General features: G+C 43.5%; 1 protein-coding gene across 1 annotated transcript in view; it reads right to left on the reverse strand.

Annotated features, from left to right (window-relative positions):
* The window catches only part of SV2C (synaptic vesicle glycoprotein 2C), a 250,179-nt gene that overhangs the window by 79,319 nt on the left and 152,262 nt on the right, over nt 1-18,598 (reverse strand). Inside the window, exon 4 of the mRNA XM_040341177.1 lies at nt 2,858-3,009. Within this exon, the coding sequence (XP_040197111.1) occupies nt 2,858-3,009 (152 nt within the window). The remainder of the gene's footprint in view (nt 1-2,857; nt 3,010-18,598) is intronic.

Consider the following 18,598-nt stretch of genomic DNA (forward strand, 5'->3'; position numbering starts at 1 on the left):
GCTCCTGCTGCTATCAATCCAGCCAATAAGGACCCGAGACAGCGGCTGGAGCTGCTCTGCTGATCCCCATCGCTGGAATGATCAGGTTCAGGTAAGTATAAGGGGGACTCTTGGGGGCTGCTGCACTACAAAAGATTTTTCACCTCAATGCATAGAATGCAATAAGGTGAAATACCTTGACGGTTTACAACCCCTTTAATACCATGTTCTGATCTGTATAAAAACAGGGCCTTAAAGGAAGGACATTTTTTTAATCCAGTAGAGTACACATACGCAGTGTTATTTTCATGCTGTCCACATTTCCTTCACATTTATTGATAAGCATCTCTTGAATACATTTTCGTTAACGTTAGTTTATTTAATAAAACATCTGCCCAAACATTTTTCATTTCACTCGGGGCTGAACATTCTGGATGTTTTAACTTTCATATTAGCTGTTTTATTTTCTGAGAAACAGTTGGTGCATTTTCATTAATTTTGTTTCCTGTAGGCTAAGAGCAGTAGTGTTTCAGCTGGGTGAATTAAAGTGAACATAAAGGTATACAAGCAAAACTCATCTGATCTGGAGGTTGCATTAATTTTTTTGTTAAATTTCCCTAAATCTGTTTTATCTGTCAGGGACAAACTAATCCAAATTAAGTTTATATATCAGATTTACTCAGGGCTTTTTTTTCTCAGAAAACAGTTGCAGGAACTCAACCACGACCCCCCAAAACCCCCTCCTCCTCACACATACACCTTCCAAACTGTGTCAAATGGTGGGTGTGATCACATCTTACTAACAGTGGGAGGGTCTTAAAAGAGCATTAAATACCAGCAGAGTTCGGGGGGGTTACACACAGAGTGCAGAGTTCAGGGGTGCGCTACGTACAAAGTGTAGAGTTTAGGGGTATGTTGCATACAGAGTGCAGAGTTCAGGGGTATGTTGCATACAGAGTGCAGAGTTCAGGGGTGTGTTGCATACAGAGTGCAGAGTTCAGCCTTCTTCCACAGATGCTTACCTCTGTTTCCTCACTTTCACTCCTCTTCAGCTCTGACCTCTGCATGCAACCCCTCTCCACTGCCCCCTCCCATTCTCTCCCCCCTCCTTAAAAGCTCAACCATCTTCTAACTTTTGTTGTTGTATTAGGCTCGAGCATCCAGCTGGCTTTAGTACATCCCTGCATACTGTAGGTGACTCTGCATCTCTCACTTGCAGAGAGATCATCTAGTGGAGGTGTTGACATCTGCACTGCACCCCAGGCACCTGCATCTCACTTGTCCACATCCTGCACTCAGTGGAAGCTGCTCAGGAGATCAGATCTGTGGGAGCCGTTGGGAGACAAATTTTCACTTGTGAACACAGAGCAGGAAGCAGATGGCCTGAGGCCTAACACCTTATTACCAGACTATATTGGGAACAGAGTCATCTAGTGGCAAGCTAGCTAACTGCACCTGATAACATGCTGTTGACAATTTCATTCAAGGAATAGACCAAGCTTGAGTGTCCGCGAACGATTGTAAGGCTATTTTGCTGTGCCTGACCACCTGCAGACTTTAAGCAATTGCACCCACTCTGTCTTCAGATAACTGCATTCAGTATTACATGCAGTATTGCTCTGCTCAACTAATATAGTACTCTCCTGGTTCTGTCTCTGTTAGAATTAGTCCCAAACATATAGATCTGGACCAAAACTATGATGCAAAACCTCACAGTTCATAACTGTGACAGAGAAGGTGGGTTACTGTGTGCCATTGTATCCCAAAATTATGTTTTGGTTACTCCCAGGCCATAGGTTTTCATCATGTGCACCACTCAAACGAGGTCCACACTTTCCCTCATCTTGCTTTCTATGGTTCCTCTCTTTCTCCCCTTTTCTACTCCTCAGGGTGGAAACTAAGGGCCAGATTCACAGCGGACTTACGACGGTGTATCTCCACGTACGACGTTGTAAGTCCGAATGTGAGCCGTCGTATCTATGCGCCTTATTCTTAGAATCAGTTACGCATAGATTTGGCCAAGATACGAGCGGCGTAAGTCTCCTGCGCCGTCGTATCTTGGGTGCAATATTTACGCTGGCCGCAAGGGGCGCTTCCGTAGATTTACGCGTCGAATATGTAAATTAGGTAGATACGCCGATTCACGAACGTACTTGCAGCCGCTACGCCGTTTAAGTTAGGCTTACGTTCGGCGTAAAGTTACCCTTGCTATATGAGGCGTAGGTAATGCAAAGTATGGACGTCGGCAAGCATATCTTTTTACGTCGTTTACGTAAGTCGTACGTGAATGGGGCTGTGCGTAGGTTACGTTCACGTCACAGGCAATGGGCCTGGCGTATCTTATGGAGTAAATTTGACGTGATACTGAGCATGCGCGCGAATGCGCCGTTCGTTAGGCGCGTCATTTACGTGGGGTCACGATTGATTTACATACAACACGCCCACCTCTTCGCCATTTGAATTACGCAGGCTTACGCCGGCCCATTTACGCTACGCCGCCGCAACTTACGGAGCAAGTGCTTTGTGAATACTGCACTTGCCCGTCCAAGTTGCGGAAACGTAGCGTAAATAGGATACGCTACGCCCGCACAAAGTTACGCGCTCGTACGTGAATCTCCAGATTTTAACCCTTCTTTTTTTGTTTTTCGTTTTGTTAAGTATTTTTTGACAATGGTTTCCTTCGAAAAAATTACTTTTGCTTGAAGACATCACTTAAAACAAGCCTTGTTTGTCTTCCTGTTTTACAAGGTAAGTTTTTTACATATACTTTAAAGCTTTGTGAAAAGAGCCAATGGGTCTGATTTATATAAACGGACACCAGAAAGGTAATTCTTCTTTCCTTGTAGCTGACAAACTGGAGAGAGAAGATTCTGCTTACCATAGTGTGGAATTATGGCCCAAGCCATGGCTGACGCATATATTCCGCCAATCATCCAAAACATACACAACCAGCTCAGGTGCTCTCCTCGCTTCTCTCTTGCAAGAACTTCCGAAAAATAGGAAAATGCTGTTGGTAGAGCTCCTCCAATCCTGGAAAAATTGTAAGATGTGAAATAGGAGTTGGGTAAATCAAGGAAACAAATGTCAACTGTACAGTTTATAGTGTAACTGAACCTAAATGAGACATCTATAGCAACTTTTTTCTAATCTGTTTTAGTTTCATTGGAAGCCATGTTGTGTCTACATAATCTATACTATTAAAGAAGAATTCCAGAGATTGAAAATCCACCAATTAATGCTGCTATACATTTATTAAAACTAAGCAAATATATTTTGAAATGATCAGTATACACGATTAGCCAAAACATTATGTAGGATCACTGAAAGATAAAGTGAATAATCTTAATTATATTATTGCAATGACATCTGAAAGTTGGTGGGATATATTAGGCAAGAAGTTGATGTATTGAAAGCAGAAAAAATGTTAATTGCAGTTTTCTATGTATGGGGCTGCGTTGCCTCAGACCAATCAGAGTGTGCATGTTGCGCCTGTATCCACAGCCAAAAATGCCTACAATGGGCACATGAGCATCAGGACTGGACCACGGAGCAAAGAAAGAAGGTGGCCTGGACCAAATAATCATGTTTTCTTTTACATCATGTAGAAGGCTGGGTGCCTGTGCATTGTTTACTGGGGAAGAGATGGCACCAGGATGCAGTGTGGGCAATGTGATGTTTTGGGCAATGTTCTGCTGGGAAACCTCAGTCCTGCCCTTTATGTGGATTGTACTTTGACACATACCACCTACCTAATATTGTTGCTGACCAATGGCTCCCGCTGCTGTTTCAGCTAATGAGGAGAGGGAGACGAGGCTCATGTGCACATTGCTGGATCGAGAGTGGGCTTAGGTGAGTATTAGGGGGAGCATGCATGAAGGTAAACCTTCAGCCTTTGTTGTTGTTCAGTCGTGCCTGGCTCTTCGTGACCTCATGGACCATAGTGAACCAGGCTTTTCTCTCCTCCACTGCCTCCCAGAGCTTGCTTAACCTCATGTTCATTGTTTCGATGATGCTATCTATCCATCTTGTTTTCTGTTGTCCTCTTCTCCTTTTTCCTTTCATGTTTCCCAGCATTAAGGGCTTTTCCAATGAGTCCTCTCTTCGCATTAGGTGGCCAAAGTATGCGAGTTTCAGCTTCAGTATCTGTCTTTCCACTGAATATTCAGGGTTCATTTCCTTCAGGATTGATTGATTTGATCTTCTTGCCATCCAAGGGACTTTCAAGAGTCGTCTCCAGCACCATAGTTTAAAATTCAATAAAGTTCAATTCTTTGGTGTTTGGCCTTATGGTCCAACTTTCACATCCATAGGTTACTACTGGGAATACCATAGCGTGGACTATATAGAACTTTGTCAGTAGGTTGATGTCTCTGCTTTTTTATAATGTTGTCTAGGTTTGCCATTGCTTTCCTCCCATGAAGCAAGTGTCTCTTAACCTCATGGCTACAGTCACCGTCTGCTGTGATCTTGGAGGCCAAGAAGAAAAAATCTGTCACTGTTTCCATTTCTTCTCCTTCTATTAACCAGGATCTTAGTTGTCTTAATGTTAAATTTTAGGCCAGGTTTTGCGCTCTCCTCTTTCACCTTCATTAACCACTTCAATACCCGCCCATAGTCATTTGACGTCCACAGATGGGATCTCCCATCCTGGGTGGACGTCATATGACAACCTGGGCTTTGTGGGGGGACATCTGAATTATGCCTGCAGCTAGAGGCATCATTCAGGTATCATTCTTTAGTGCTGGCGATTCTGTGCAACATAAGAATGATCATAGCGGCGGTTCCGCCGCTTGATCATTCTTATAGGCGGCGGGAGTGGACATCCCCCCTCCCGCCGCCATCCGGTGCTTCTTCGGGCTCTCCCGTGCCATCGGGGGCCCGGAGAAAGAATCGTCCGCCGCAGGCAGGAAGAGATGGTCACCAGTCATCTCTATGACCGTCGGAGGCCCGGGCGCTATGTAATTGCGTCACGCCCGGGTACCTGTAAGTAAACAAAGCCGCGATTGCGGCTAGTAAGCAACACTAATCATGAGATCGGTGATTTTTTTTTCACCGATCTCATGCTTTCCAGCCTGGAGGAGAGATGCGGGGTCTCGCATCTCTCCATAAAGAGGACCTGTCACACACATTTCCTATTACAAGGGATGTTTACATTCCTTGTAATAGGAATAAAAGTAAAAAAAAATAGTTTTTTTTTAAAAAAGTGTAAAACAATAAATAAATAAATAAGTAAAAAAAAAATAAAAGAATAAAAAAAAAAATTAAAACGCCCCTGTCCCCGGTAGCTTGCGCGCAGAAGCAAACGCACACGTCGACATATGTAAACGCCGTTTAAACCACATATGTGAGGTATCGTCGCGTGCGTTAGAGTGCCAGCAACAATTCTAGCACTAGATCTCCTCTGTAAATCTAAACTGGTAACCTGTAAAAATTTTCAAAGCGAAATTTTTAAGTACCGAAGTTTGGCGCATTCCATGAGTGTGCGCAATTTTAAAGCATGACATGTTAGGTATTTATTTACTTTGTGTAACATAATCTTTCATATTTTACAAAACAATTGGGCTAAATTTACTGTTTTATTTTTTAATTCATGAATTTTTTTTTCCAAAAAAAAAGGCGTTTAAAAAATGATTGCGCAAATACCGTGCAAGATAAAACGTTGCAATGACCGTCGTTTTATTCCCTAAGGTGTCTGCTAAAAAAACATATATAATGTTTGGGGGTTCTGCGTAATTTTCTAGCAAAAGAATGATGATTTGTACATGTAGGAGAGAAGTGCCAGAATAGGCCCGGTATTGAGGTGGGTAATAAAAGCCCTGTATTGAAGTGGTTAAAAGACTCTTTAGTTCTTCTTCACTTTCTGTCAGTAGTGTGGTAACGTCTGCATATCTCAGGTTGTTGATATTTCTCCTTGCGATCCTAAATCCAGCTTGTAAATTGTCGATCCTGGCATTTCGCATGATGTACTCTGCGATGTTGAACCAGTCAGTTGTTCCATGTCCTGTTCTAACTGTTGCCTCTTGACTTGCATACAGGTTTTTCAGAGGACAGGTGAGAGGTTGTCTGGTATTTCCATTTATTTCGGTATTTGCCGCATCTTGTTGTGATACACACAATCAAAGGCTTTACTGTAGTCAATAAATCAGAAGTAGACATTCTTCTCGATCTCCCTTGCTTTCTCCATGATCCAGCGAATGTTGGCAATTTGATCTCTGTTTCCTCTGCCTCTTCAAAATCCAGCTTGTACTTGTGGTAGCTTTCAGTTCACATGCTGCTGAAGCCTAAGCTTGTAGAATTTAAAGCATAACCTTGCTAGCGTGTAAGATCAGTGCGATCGTACGGTAGTTTTAACATTCTTTGATGCTGCCTTTCTTTGGTATCGGAATGTAAATGGACCTCTTCCCGTCCTGTGGCCATTGTTGATTTTTCCAAATTTGTTGGCATATTGAGTGCAACACTTTTATGATTTTAAATAACTCAGCTGGGATACCATCACTTCCGCTAGCTTTGTTATCAGCAATGCTTTCTAAGGCTCACTTGACTTCACTCTCTAGGATATCTGGTTCAAGGTCAGTGATTGCATCATCATGGTTATTTGGGACCATCAGATAATTCTTGTATAGTTCTTCTGTGTATTCTCGCCATCTCTTCTTTATCTCTTCTGCTTCTGTAAGGTCCTTGCCATTTTTGTCTATTATCGTCCCCATATTTGCACAAAACTTTTCCTTGATATCTCCAATTTTCTTGAAAAGCGCTCTAGTCTTTCCTATTCTGTTGTTTTCCTCTAATTCTTTGCATTGATTGTTTAAGATATTTTTGCTATCCTCTGGAAGTCTGCATTCAGTTGAGTATGTTTTCCCTTTTCTCCATTGCCTTTTGCCTTTCTTCTTTGTTCAGCTATTTGTATGGCCTCATTAGATAGTCACTTTGCTTTCTTGCATTTCTTCTTCTTTGGAATAGTTTTAATACCTGCTTCTTGTACGATATTACACACTTCCTTCCATAGTTCGTCAGGCACTGTGTCTATCAGATCCAATCCTTTAAATCTGTTCGTCATCTCCACTGAGTAGTCACAAGGGATCCGATTTAGATCATATCTGAAATATCTAGTGATGTTTCCCATGTTCTTTAATTTAAGCCTGGATCTTGCCATAAAAAGCTCATGGTCTGAGCCACAGTCAGCTCCAGGTCTTGTTTTGATTGACTGTATAGAGCTTATCCATCTTTGGCTGCAGCGAATATAATCAATCTAATTTCTGCATTGACCATCCGGTGATGTCCATGTATAGAGTCGCCGCTTTGGTTGTTGGAAAAGAGTGTATGTTATTACAAGTGTGTTCTCTTGACAAAACTGTATTAGCCTTTGTCCTGCTTCATTTTGTACTCCAAGGCCATACTTACCTGTTATTCTGGATATGCTTTGACTCCAATCTCCCATTATAAGAAGGATATTTTTGGGGAGTTACCATAGTTCTAAAAGGTGTTGTAGATCTTCATAAAAGCGCTCAACGTCAGCTTCTTCAGCATCAGAGGTTGGTGCATAAACTTGGATTATTGTGATGTTGAATGGTTTGCCTTGTATAGGAACAGTGATCATCCTGTCATTTTTGGGATTGTACCCCAGTACTGCTTTACTCACTCTTTTGTTGACTATGAGGGCCACACCATTTCTTCTGAGAGATTCTGATCCACAATAGTATATATAGCAGTCATCTGAGTTAAATTCGCCATTCCAGTCCATTTTAGTTTACTAATTCCCAAGATATCGGTGTTCAAACTTGCAATCTCCTGTTTGACCACATCTAGATTCATTGATTTTACATTCCAGGTTCCTATGCAGTATTCTTTTTTACAGCATCAGACTTTCCTTTCACTCCTACCATCCACTGCTGAGAGTCCTTGCGGCTTTAGCCCAGCCATTTCATTAGATCTGGTGCTACTTGAGATTGCCCTCTGCTCTTCCCCAGTAGCACATTGGACACCTTCCAATCTGGGGGACTCATCTTCCGGTGTCATGTCTGTTAGCCTTTTGTTTCTGTTTATGAGTTTTTCTTGGCAAGGATACTGGAGTGGGTTGCCATTTCCTTCTCCAGTGGATCACATTTTGTCAGAATTCTCCGCTGTAACCAGTCTTTACAACCATTTTAAAAGATCTTCTACTGATGCATTGGAGCCAAATACCACAGCATACCTTCAGATGTCTAGTGGTCCCATGCTGCGATAGTTCAGGACTGTTTTGACGGAAAAAGGGTCTGTTTTGATGGTAAAAGTGGAACATACTCAATATTAGGTGGGTCATCATGTTATGGCTGGTCGGTGTAACAGATTTTACATGATTTCTAATGAATTGGTTGAGTTCATTGGTCTTTTATGTTGAAAACAAATGCCTTCTAGTGAGCAATGTTCATATTTCAATGATTTTATTAAAACGAATTGCAGATTGTTATTTGTTTCTCTTCTAAAGAAAATATAAATGCAATTCTAGGACTTTCCAAACTGTATGCGTTATTATAACCACATAAACAGTGAAGACCAACACATCCATCCCTATGTGCATGAGTCTCACCAAAAGACACTGCTACTGTAGAAGATATTTTGACTTCTGGGAAAACCAGACAGCCCAAAAAAAAGCACAAGAGAAGTATGGTGGTATTTCAGGGCAAGTCTCTCGGTACTCTGTGCATTCCAGTGCACCTGCTCTGCATTCACATTAGAGATCAGCAGACCTGTGAAGTAATGTCTGGAGAAGGCTCAGCTGTAGAAGGTATGACTGTGGAGGCCTCCAAGGTTTCAGCAATGAAAATTGAAGATACATTGCTCCATAGGGCCTTCAGCAACAGAGGTCAGTAACTTGTTTTTAAAGCTGATAAGACAGCTGAGGTTTGTAGGTATGCAAAAAGCTGTCGAAAGAAGGTGATTTTAAAGTTATATTATAGAGTAATTGTGTTCAAAAACACCTAACAATTGTGTCATAATATAAAATGTTATGGTAATTGTTATTATTGTTACTACTACTACTTTTTAACATTGGGCCAGATTCAGATAGATTAGCGGATCTTTAGATCCGCGTAATCTATCTGATTTACGATCCGCCGGTCCAATTTTGCGAGGCAAGTGCATGATTCACCAAGCACTTACCTCGAAAATTGCACCGTCGGATCGTAACTCCCCCGGCGGAATTCAAATTCCGCGGCTAGGGGGAGTGTACAATTTAAATCAGGCGCGTTCCCGCGCCGATTTAACTGCGCATGCGTCGCCGGCGAAATTTGCCAGTGCGCATGCTCCAAATGACGTCGCTAGGACGTCAATGTTTTCTGCGGCTACGTAAATTCCGGCCATCCGTATTCCAGATCGACTTACGCAAACGGCGTAAAAATTTGAATCTCGGCGCGGGAACGACGGCCATACTTAACATTAGCTACCCCTCATATAGCAGGGGTAACTATCCGCCGGAAAAAGCCGAACGCAAACGATGTAAAAAAAAAGCGACGGGCGGGCGTTCGGTCTTGAATCTGCGGTTCTCCTCATTTGCATATCCTACGCGTAAAAAACTGCGACGACACCTAGATTGCAGCCTAAGATCCGACTGGTGTAAGTCACTTACACCAGTCGGATCTAAGGGAGATCTATGCGGAACTGTTCTTATGAATCAGTCGCATAGATCCGACCGTCGGATCTCAGAGATACGACGACGGATCAGGAGATCCGCCGTCGTATCCCCTTGATGAATCTGGCCCATTCAGTTCATGTTTACTGTGGTTTGGCTTAGAATTTTCGGCAAGGCCTAGAAATCTTTAACTCCTTAAAATATGTTTATATTGCAAAAAAGAAGGTGTAGTTAGTTTAAAAATTAAGGTTAAAAGTATGTTCCATGAACTGCTGCTCCCTCTTCCCCAGCTGACTATTCTGATAGCTCTCCTGCTACCTGTCCTTGGTTTAGGCATACTTTATTTTAAGATCAAAAACAGTATTGACATTTTGACTCTACCACTTGCCCCAGAGGAAGGTTGTTGGGGAAGGCAGACTATCAAAATTTTGGAGGTAAGCTCTGCATTACAGCGAATTAGATAACATTAAATGAATGTTTCATATGATACAACATGTCTATTAGATTTCACATAAAACAAATATTATTAAATATTCACATGGTCCATGATCTACACAATTTAAACTGTGTTTAGGTATAATACTTGTGATGGAAGATTGCTATTGACTTAGGATTCAGTGTTATTTATGACCTGTCTAAATTCCCATTATCTAAAACATGAAAAATGGGTATTGATGAAGCTGACATACAGACTTGGGAAGATCTTCGCTTCATAAATCACTGATCCAGATCCAATAATACATGACAACTGTTATTATAATTAATTTATTTTGTGAAGATTTTTTTCAGTGAAGTAATATTCGCAGTATTTTGTGAAGAACTATAAAATCACAAAATTGATTAAAGGCTAAGTAAATTTTTCCTGAAAAAATAATAAATGCACATATTATTGCAGGGAGCCAGCAGGAGCATGTAGAGCAGGGGCATCAAACTCAACTTAATTGCGGGCTGCATTAGCATTATGGTTGCCCTCCAGTCCAAAGCACCCCCCCCCCTTATATTAGGTCAAGAACCTCTTCCCCATCAGAAGTCTAGAGTCCCTCACCCTTCTTTACATCACAGTGCACCCCCTTATCTTGTGTTGCTGAGGGGAAGAAGCTAGGGGTGGAGCTGGGAAGCAGAAATCAAAGGGGCTGCAGGAGAACCAGAGGAGGGCTGAAGTCAGCAGATGGAGGCTACTGAATGCTGAGACCAGGGAAGGGGGAGACGAGGGAGCGATGAGGCTGCACAGAGATACATAGGATCTGTAGGAGGAGTTCTGTTCTCTGTTTTGTCAACTGCTGACATAGGAAGAAGGGGGCAGAGATAAGCCTCTTTGCAGCTGCACAGAGAAGAGCAGGATCTGGTGGAGAATTTCTGTTCCACCTCTCTGCTGCTGACTGCTGAGACAAGGTGGGGGCAGAAACAAGAGGAGTGCAGAAGCTGCAGGAGAGCTACGAGGACCACATAAAAAGGCCTGGTAGGCTGGATTCAGCCTGCAGGCCTTGTGTTTGACAAATGTGGTGTAGAGCAGTGGTTCTCAACCCTGTGCTCAAGCACCCCCAACAAGTCATGTTTGCAGGTTTTCCTTTGTCCTGCACAAGTGCTTTAGATCAGAGTCAATGGCTTAGTATTTTGGACAGCTATTTTATCTACGAGAAATCCCCAAAACATGGCCTGTTGGGGTTACCTGAGCACAGGGTTGAGAACCACTGGTGTAGAACATTGCAATAGTAAATCGTAGGTGCATTATCAGGCTCCTGCAGACATGTCCTCCAGTTTTCTACCTGTACCTGTGTACGGGAATTCTGTTACAAGCTGGAGGACATGTCAGTGGACTATGGGGGCGCTCATCAGTGCCCTTGCAGTCCTTTGAGATCTATAAGCTGTTGGAATTTGTAGTTTTCTCATTCGCAGATCCCTGTGAATAAACGATGCAGAGCCCCGGACGCACCGATTTTGAAAAGTGACAGCGGCTGCAGGGTGACGAACCCAAGCACACTGTCATGGTAAGGGGGATTGTGGGGAGGGGGTGTGACCAGGGGCGGATCCAGGGGGCAACGGGGAAATTGCCCCCCGAGAAATGATTTGCATGTGAGTGAGCGGGCACGTGAGAGAGCCCTTGGCGGGCGGCTCCGTGGATGACTCCATGGTCGGGTGAAAGTGAGAGCGAGCGGGCCGGCAGCTGGGCGGCTCGGCAGGCTGGTGAGGGAGCGTGCGGCTAAAATACTGTCTGCTGGCGGGTGAAAGAGCATTCGGGACAGGCAGCTGGGCGGCTTGGTGAGTGTCTCTGAGCAAGCGGCTGGCCAATCAGACAGCGAGCGGGGGAGCAGAAAGATGACATCACCTCTCACTGCCCGCCCTGCATCCCTGCAGTTCCACCCTCACTGTGTAGGCAGAGAGATTACATCATCTCTCTGCTGCCTGACTCTGGGACACAGCAAGGGAAAATCCGCAATGTGTGGCAGGTGACGTGGCAAGCGACAATCCACAACTTGTGACAAGTGACAAACGTGTGGCAGGTGACGTGGTAAGTGACAATCCGCAATGTGTGGCAGGTGACGTGGCAAGCCACAATCCGCAACTTGTGACAAGTGACAAATGTGTGGCAGATGACGTGGTAAGTGACAATCCGCAATGTGTGGCAGGTGACGTGGCAAGCGACAATCCGCAACTTGTGGCAAATGACAAACGGGTGGCAGGTAACGTGTCAAGTGACAATCCGCAATGTGTGGCAGTTGACGTGACAAGTGACAGTCTGCAACTTGTGGCAAGTGACAAACGTGTGGCAGGTGACGTGGCAAGTGACAATCCGCAACGTGTGGCAGGTGACGTGGCAAGCGACAATCCGCGATGTGGCAAGTGATAATTCGCAACTTGTGGCAGGTGACGTGGCAAGTGACAATCCGCAACTTGTGGCAGGTGACAATCCGCAACTTGTGGCAAGTGATAATCCGCAACTTGTGGCAGGTGACGAGGCAGGTGACATGGCAAGTGCCAATCTGCAACTTGTGGCAGGTGACAATCCGCAACACCAGAGGCTCCCACTAATTCTGCATTGTGGTAAGTTGAACCATTTAATTTTATATTACAGTGTAATAATAGAAAAAAAGCGCTTCAATCATTCTGACACCATAACAACCATGGTGCCGGGATGATTGAAGCTCCAACACCAACCATTCCCCCGAAAAATTGCCTTTAAAAAAAAAACATATTTTCTGGCAGTGCCCCTCCCGAGACAAGACTCTGGATCTGCCCCTGGGTGTTCCAAGGCTCTCATTTTCATCCTTGCTTCACTTATTAGGTTATTGAAACCAGGAACCTACAGTAACTTGACTTCCCAAGTAGTGAAGATGGCAGCCTAAAAACTGGCACAAGTCAGCAGTGGCAGCTCATGTATTCCCTCTCTGCAGAGAGACCAGTTACATGAAATATGGTCTCTCTGCAGAGGTCTGAACTGGAACGCTTTAATCAACGGGGAACATGAACTAAAGTTCATAAGTAAGTGGACAGCTGAAATAAATAATAATAATAAGGTCTGGCTAATAGGTAAGATGTGGACCTAGGAAAGGAGGCTTTACCCCACCCAAGCCTCTCTAAAGTCTTGGTGCTCCAGGGCCCAGCACAGAACTTCCTAGATCCTTTATCATATATATATATATATATATATATATATATATATATATATAATTTTCTGAATGAATTTCACTTTAAAAAGAGTGTATATTCATTTTTTTTTTTACTTTTGACTTTTTGCCTCAGTGACAGTAGTCAGCAGTGTAAATAGAGTTGTGAGTTTCTCCGATGAAGACATAGACAGCTGACAGGGAGTCTCCACTCCATTCAAAAGTAAAATAAAAAGGTTTGTCCGAAGCTAAACTTTGACCGTTAAAAAAAAAATTAGTCTACACATCTTGAAAGTTCTACAACCATGCTAATTTGAATTAATGCATAACAAGTAGCCAGAGAGAAGTCCCATTTCATAAAAATAATTATAACTGATAAATTCACCTGCGGGTCATTTGCTGGAAATTAAAGCTTATGTATTCTTTGCAAAATACTTAATAAAGCCATGCTTCATTCTAATTAAAATGTAATAGATCATTTATTTAAATTGGGAATCTGTTGAATCACCAAATATACTGACACATCACTCATGCCAGTGACCAGCCACTCGTTATATTACGCTACAATAGTTAAAGCCCAAATGAACTTTCATGGAAATAAATATAGCAAAAAAACAAAAACAAATACAGCATATACAATTGCTACACAAGCTATGTTGAATTTTCTGTAAACTGCAGTGCAATATGGCAACCTGGAGGCATTATGTACACAGTTGTTGTACTAAATACCTCCAAAAATTTAATTTCCTGCTTGTGTGGTTTTCTCACTGATTTTAAATGAAGTCTGAACCAAGATCCAAGTCAGATTTTAGCAGGGACTTGCAGTCAGGGGAGGCAGGTGAGGCAAAGCCCAAAAAAACAAAAAACGACCAAGCATTGAGTATGTGACCCCAAATTTGGGCGGTAGGTAGCCAAAGTCCTACCCCACCACTGGTCAAAATGTCAACCACTGGTCAACCACTGGTCAAAACATAATTTCCTCCCAACGTTCTTAATTTTTGCAATTTTTTGTTATTGCAATTTAGTGTAAATATGAGATTTGAGGTCTTTTTGACCCCAGATCTCTTTTTTTAAGTCGTCTGTACGACTCACCGGACATGTCCGCTCGGCCGAAAGCCCTTGCATGCGTCAAAGTGATTTGACGCATGCGTGGAAGCATTGACCTTCCAGGGTCGCGCACGTCGCCGCGTCATCATCGCGGCGAAGGCGCAGCCTCGTCACCGCGTTCGCTGTCCTCGGGAAAAATTGGTCTGATGGTGTGTACAGCCATCAGACCAAAATCCGGCAGCGGACATGTCCGATGAAAACGGTCCGCGGACCGTTTTCATCGGACATGTCCCGTCGTGTGTACGAGGCCTAACAGATATCAGCTAGAAGCAAAGTGCGCATAATCCGAATGATTTAAAAATAAATAAATAGAAGAGGTTTACAGTGGGCCCTGAAAAACAGCTGTGATGGCAGTTATATGCAGAGCAGTGAGAAACTGACACTCTGACACCAGATTGCCGTAGTCTGTTTGTGTGTGGATATTTTGGATTTTCAAGTTTAAAATAATAAGAGCGCTTGTTATTGGGTAAGCTTAATTAACCTAAACAATCACATGCTTCCACATATCTTAAGGGTGGATTAGGGGCAGAATAATGCAATAATAAATTACAGTAGTGAATAACAATAGATACAACCATGGGATAACAGAACTACTGCAATTAAATCTTACAACGTTGTACATGCCTTAAACCTTGGACATTATTATGTCACAGCAATACTTTAAGGAAATCCGATAAACATCAATGCACTTCATTTAGGCACTTGAAGATGTGCATGAAATATTTTGTTTTACAATGATGTGATTTCAATTTATTGACATTAAGGATTAAAGTCCTAAAAATACATGCTGATACAAAAGAATGTGCAGTAACAACATTACACACTTTTTCCGACTGATTGTGATTTTTGCCATGTGAACTAAGCTATTAAAATGGATGGCAATCAATAACTCCATTTAATTAAAGGCACAAATGATCAATATGCTTCCTAAGAAAGCCAGTTGTCATTATGTGGATTAAAGTGAACAGCCTACATCCTATGAAAGTGCATTGATCTAACTTGTCAGGATTTAATGTTTGTGCAATCTCATCTTATCCTAGCTGAGATGTACCATTTTATTAAACTCATCTTTTGAAGAATCTCTGAGCGTTCTATATTCTATCATGCTCTTATTTTTATTTTATTTTTTCAGTTAATTTTTGTATTCATACATATTTAGACATCGTTGCAGTCAGCTTTGGGAAATGTTCCCTTTACCTGTACCCTATTGATTGTTGAAAATGCTTAATTTTTGTGACATGCATAAATTAGTAGTTGTGTTGCATTTGATTGAAATATATATCTATAGATATATATGCTGTAACTATTAAAGTAAATTCCTCATTCATTAGTGACAAGGCAGTGAGGGGGCGGGCCCTGAATGGGAGAGGGGACTGTACTGGAAGGTGGGAGGGAGTTAACTAGCTAGCTAGTTAGTTTGGAGACCAGGCATTAGAGGGAGTAGGTTGGAAGGGAGGCATGTGGGAGAGGAACCAGACCAGAGGGGGTTCGGATAGAAAGGGAGTTTAGTTGGACAAAGAACCAGACTCAAAAGGGGGGGGGGGGGGGGGGGTGGGGCAAGAGACCGGAGTGTGGATGGGAGAGGTCTATGTATTCCTTAAACTGACACCAATGATGGGGCACTATTCCCCCCCCAGGAAAACCAATGATCGGGCACTATTCCCCCCCGGAACACCAATGGTGGGGCACTACTTCCCCCCAGGAACACCAATGATGGGGCACTATCCCCCCGGAACACCAATGATGGGGCACTATCCCCCCCAGGAACACCAATGGTGGGGCACTATGCCCCCCAGGAACACCAATGGTGGGGCACCATTCCCCCCAGGAACACCAATGATGGGGCACTACCCCCCCCAAGGAACACCAATGATGGGGCACTATTTCCCCCCCAGGAACACCAATGGTGGGGCACTATTCCCCCCCAGGAACACCAATGATGGGGCACTATCCCCCCCCCCCAGGAACACCAATGATGGGGCACTATCCCCCCCCAGAAACACCAATGATTGATTTGATTTGATATGGGATTTGTACTGTGCTGAATGTGCTCCCTTAGGAGTGCGTCTAGGCGCGGAGAGACCCTATATTCAAACTTTAATTACCCATACAAAGGTAAAAGAGCCTAGGGTGTAGAATTTAAAGGAAGTAACATAAAACAGAGAAAAAACTGGGGAGGGGGCGGGGGGGGGGGGGGGCTAACCCTCCAGATGGAGGAGGAAAAAGAGAATTCAAAGTCCATGGTTTTGCGTGGTTCCTATTCTTTATCAGATTATCCGTAAGCCTGAATAAAGAGGTGGGTTTTTAAACCCTTCCTGAAACTCCACTTCACTATTTTGTTTCTTCTGACCCAAATTGACTGTTATCATTGGCACTGGGGCAGTTACCTCCAACTGCCCAACCATAAACGCTAGGCGGAAGCTGTTATATACCTCTTACATACAGGTACAGTGGAACCTCGGATTATGAGCATAATTCGTTCCAGGAGAATGCTCGTAATCCAAAGTACTCGCATATCAAATTGAGTTTCCTCATTGAAGTCAATGGAAACGAAAATAATTTGTTCCGCATTGACTTTAATGGCATGCAATACCGCATGCGGCCAGAGGTGGGGGGACACCGGAGAGCCTCGGAAACGGCCAGAAAGGCCCGAGGACACCTTGGCTGACCTCAGCAAACCTTGGAAAGACTCCGTTCCTGAGATTTTCCAAGCTCTCCTCGGGTCTTTCCGTGCATTTCTGAACGGCGACGATCGACTGTGATCAGCGTCGTTCGGCTCTGGTGCCCCCCACCTCAGGCCAAACGCGGTACTGCACACCGCCTTTGCCTGTATCCTGCTAGTTTTGCGAAACACTCACAAACCGAGTTAGGATTTTTTTAAATACAGTGCTCGTATTGGGAAACACTCGTTAACCACCTTACTCGCAATCCGAGGTTCCACTGTATCACCATACCCCTTGGGTTAAGGCAAAATTGTACCTGATTTTCCTCCACAGTTCCCAACAAATTCATAGCTCAGTTTTACATTGTGTAGCAAGTAGTTAGCTACACACATAACATGTGCTACAGTTCCACTAGGTCTCTTTTGAGAGCACCACAATAGGTAATCTTTGGCATTACCTTGTATACATCATACTCCCATTAAATCTGTGTCAGGCTCATCAGGGTGCACCAGACTGGCAACACCAATGTGATGAGGCTTCCATACTCTAACAATGCCTCCTCCACTGGATGTTCTTCTATTGTAATAGGAAACATCTGCCCTCCATTCTCAGTTCAGTTTGGTGTGTTTCAAGAACAAGCTTAGGCTCATGTAATATGAGGCATTTGGCAGCCACATGTCCCAGTCCTTGGCACCACTAGCACTTAATATGCCAAGTTTCTCTCAAGGGCTAGTAGGTCATTTGAATCTAGCACCCATGGGTGTCACACCCTCCTCTTTTTACAGCCTCTTTACCCCTTTGATAGAAAAACAGTCTTTCCCGAGGTTGATGTTTCCCTGTTATAAGGGGTTACCAACATGGAAGGCAGATTCTGGAGATAGTACTCAGTATCTGTATATTACTTCATAAGAGAAACCAGTTCATCCACACTCTGGGGGTCTGTATGACTAATTAACTGCTGTATTCTAACAGACAAGACTCCTATGTAATGGACACAGATCACTTGCTTGACAGTCAGAGCAGGCTTGACTCCAGTATCTCCAGTTGCAACCACTTGTTTGCAAGGTGGAACAAATCATACATCTGGGAACTTGCAGGCTTCCCAGGGTCATATTCCCTTGTGAATACACATTGCTCTCTGGAGGCCATGGAAACAATAAACCTAGCCAGAATTTCTCCTTTCAGTTAAGATAGACCTTGACATGGCTTTTTTTCTGCCGAAACGTGTTGGGACTAAGTCCGGCACCTCTTGCAGCCCTGTCCTCTCCTACTTGTCATGTAACACAGAAGCTTCTAGAGGACTCACTTCCTCCACCAGCTTCTGTGTAATAATGTCAGCAGGCACCAGGGCACATTATGTTGATAGTTTGCAGGTGGATACCCAAGGTCCCGACACTGCAACCGCCCACATTTTTTGTAGATATGGGGCTTCTTTCTCCGCCTGCCCCCTATCACAACTATGCAGCATGGAGCCAAGTGAAGTGCTGTGAAACTCCTCCTCAGATCTGTGCTACATTCATATTAGGCAGAGCTAAAGGAAAAATCACTGTCTTCAAAAAAAAAAGCTTGAGCACAGCTTACAGAGCGGTGCCGGCTGCATTCTGCGAGAGGTGAAAGAGAGCTGAGGGGGAGAAGAA

This window comes from Rana temporaria, chromosome 1 (assembly GCF_905171775.1).
Source record: "Rana temporaria chromosome 1, aRanTem1.1, whole genome shotgun sequence".
Lineage (NCBI taxonomy): Eukaryota > Metazoa > Chordata > Amphibia > Anura > Ranidae > Rana > Rana temporaria.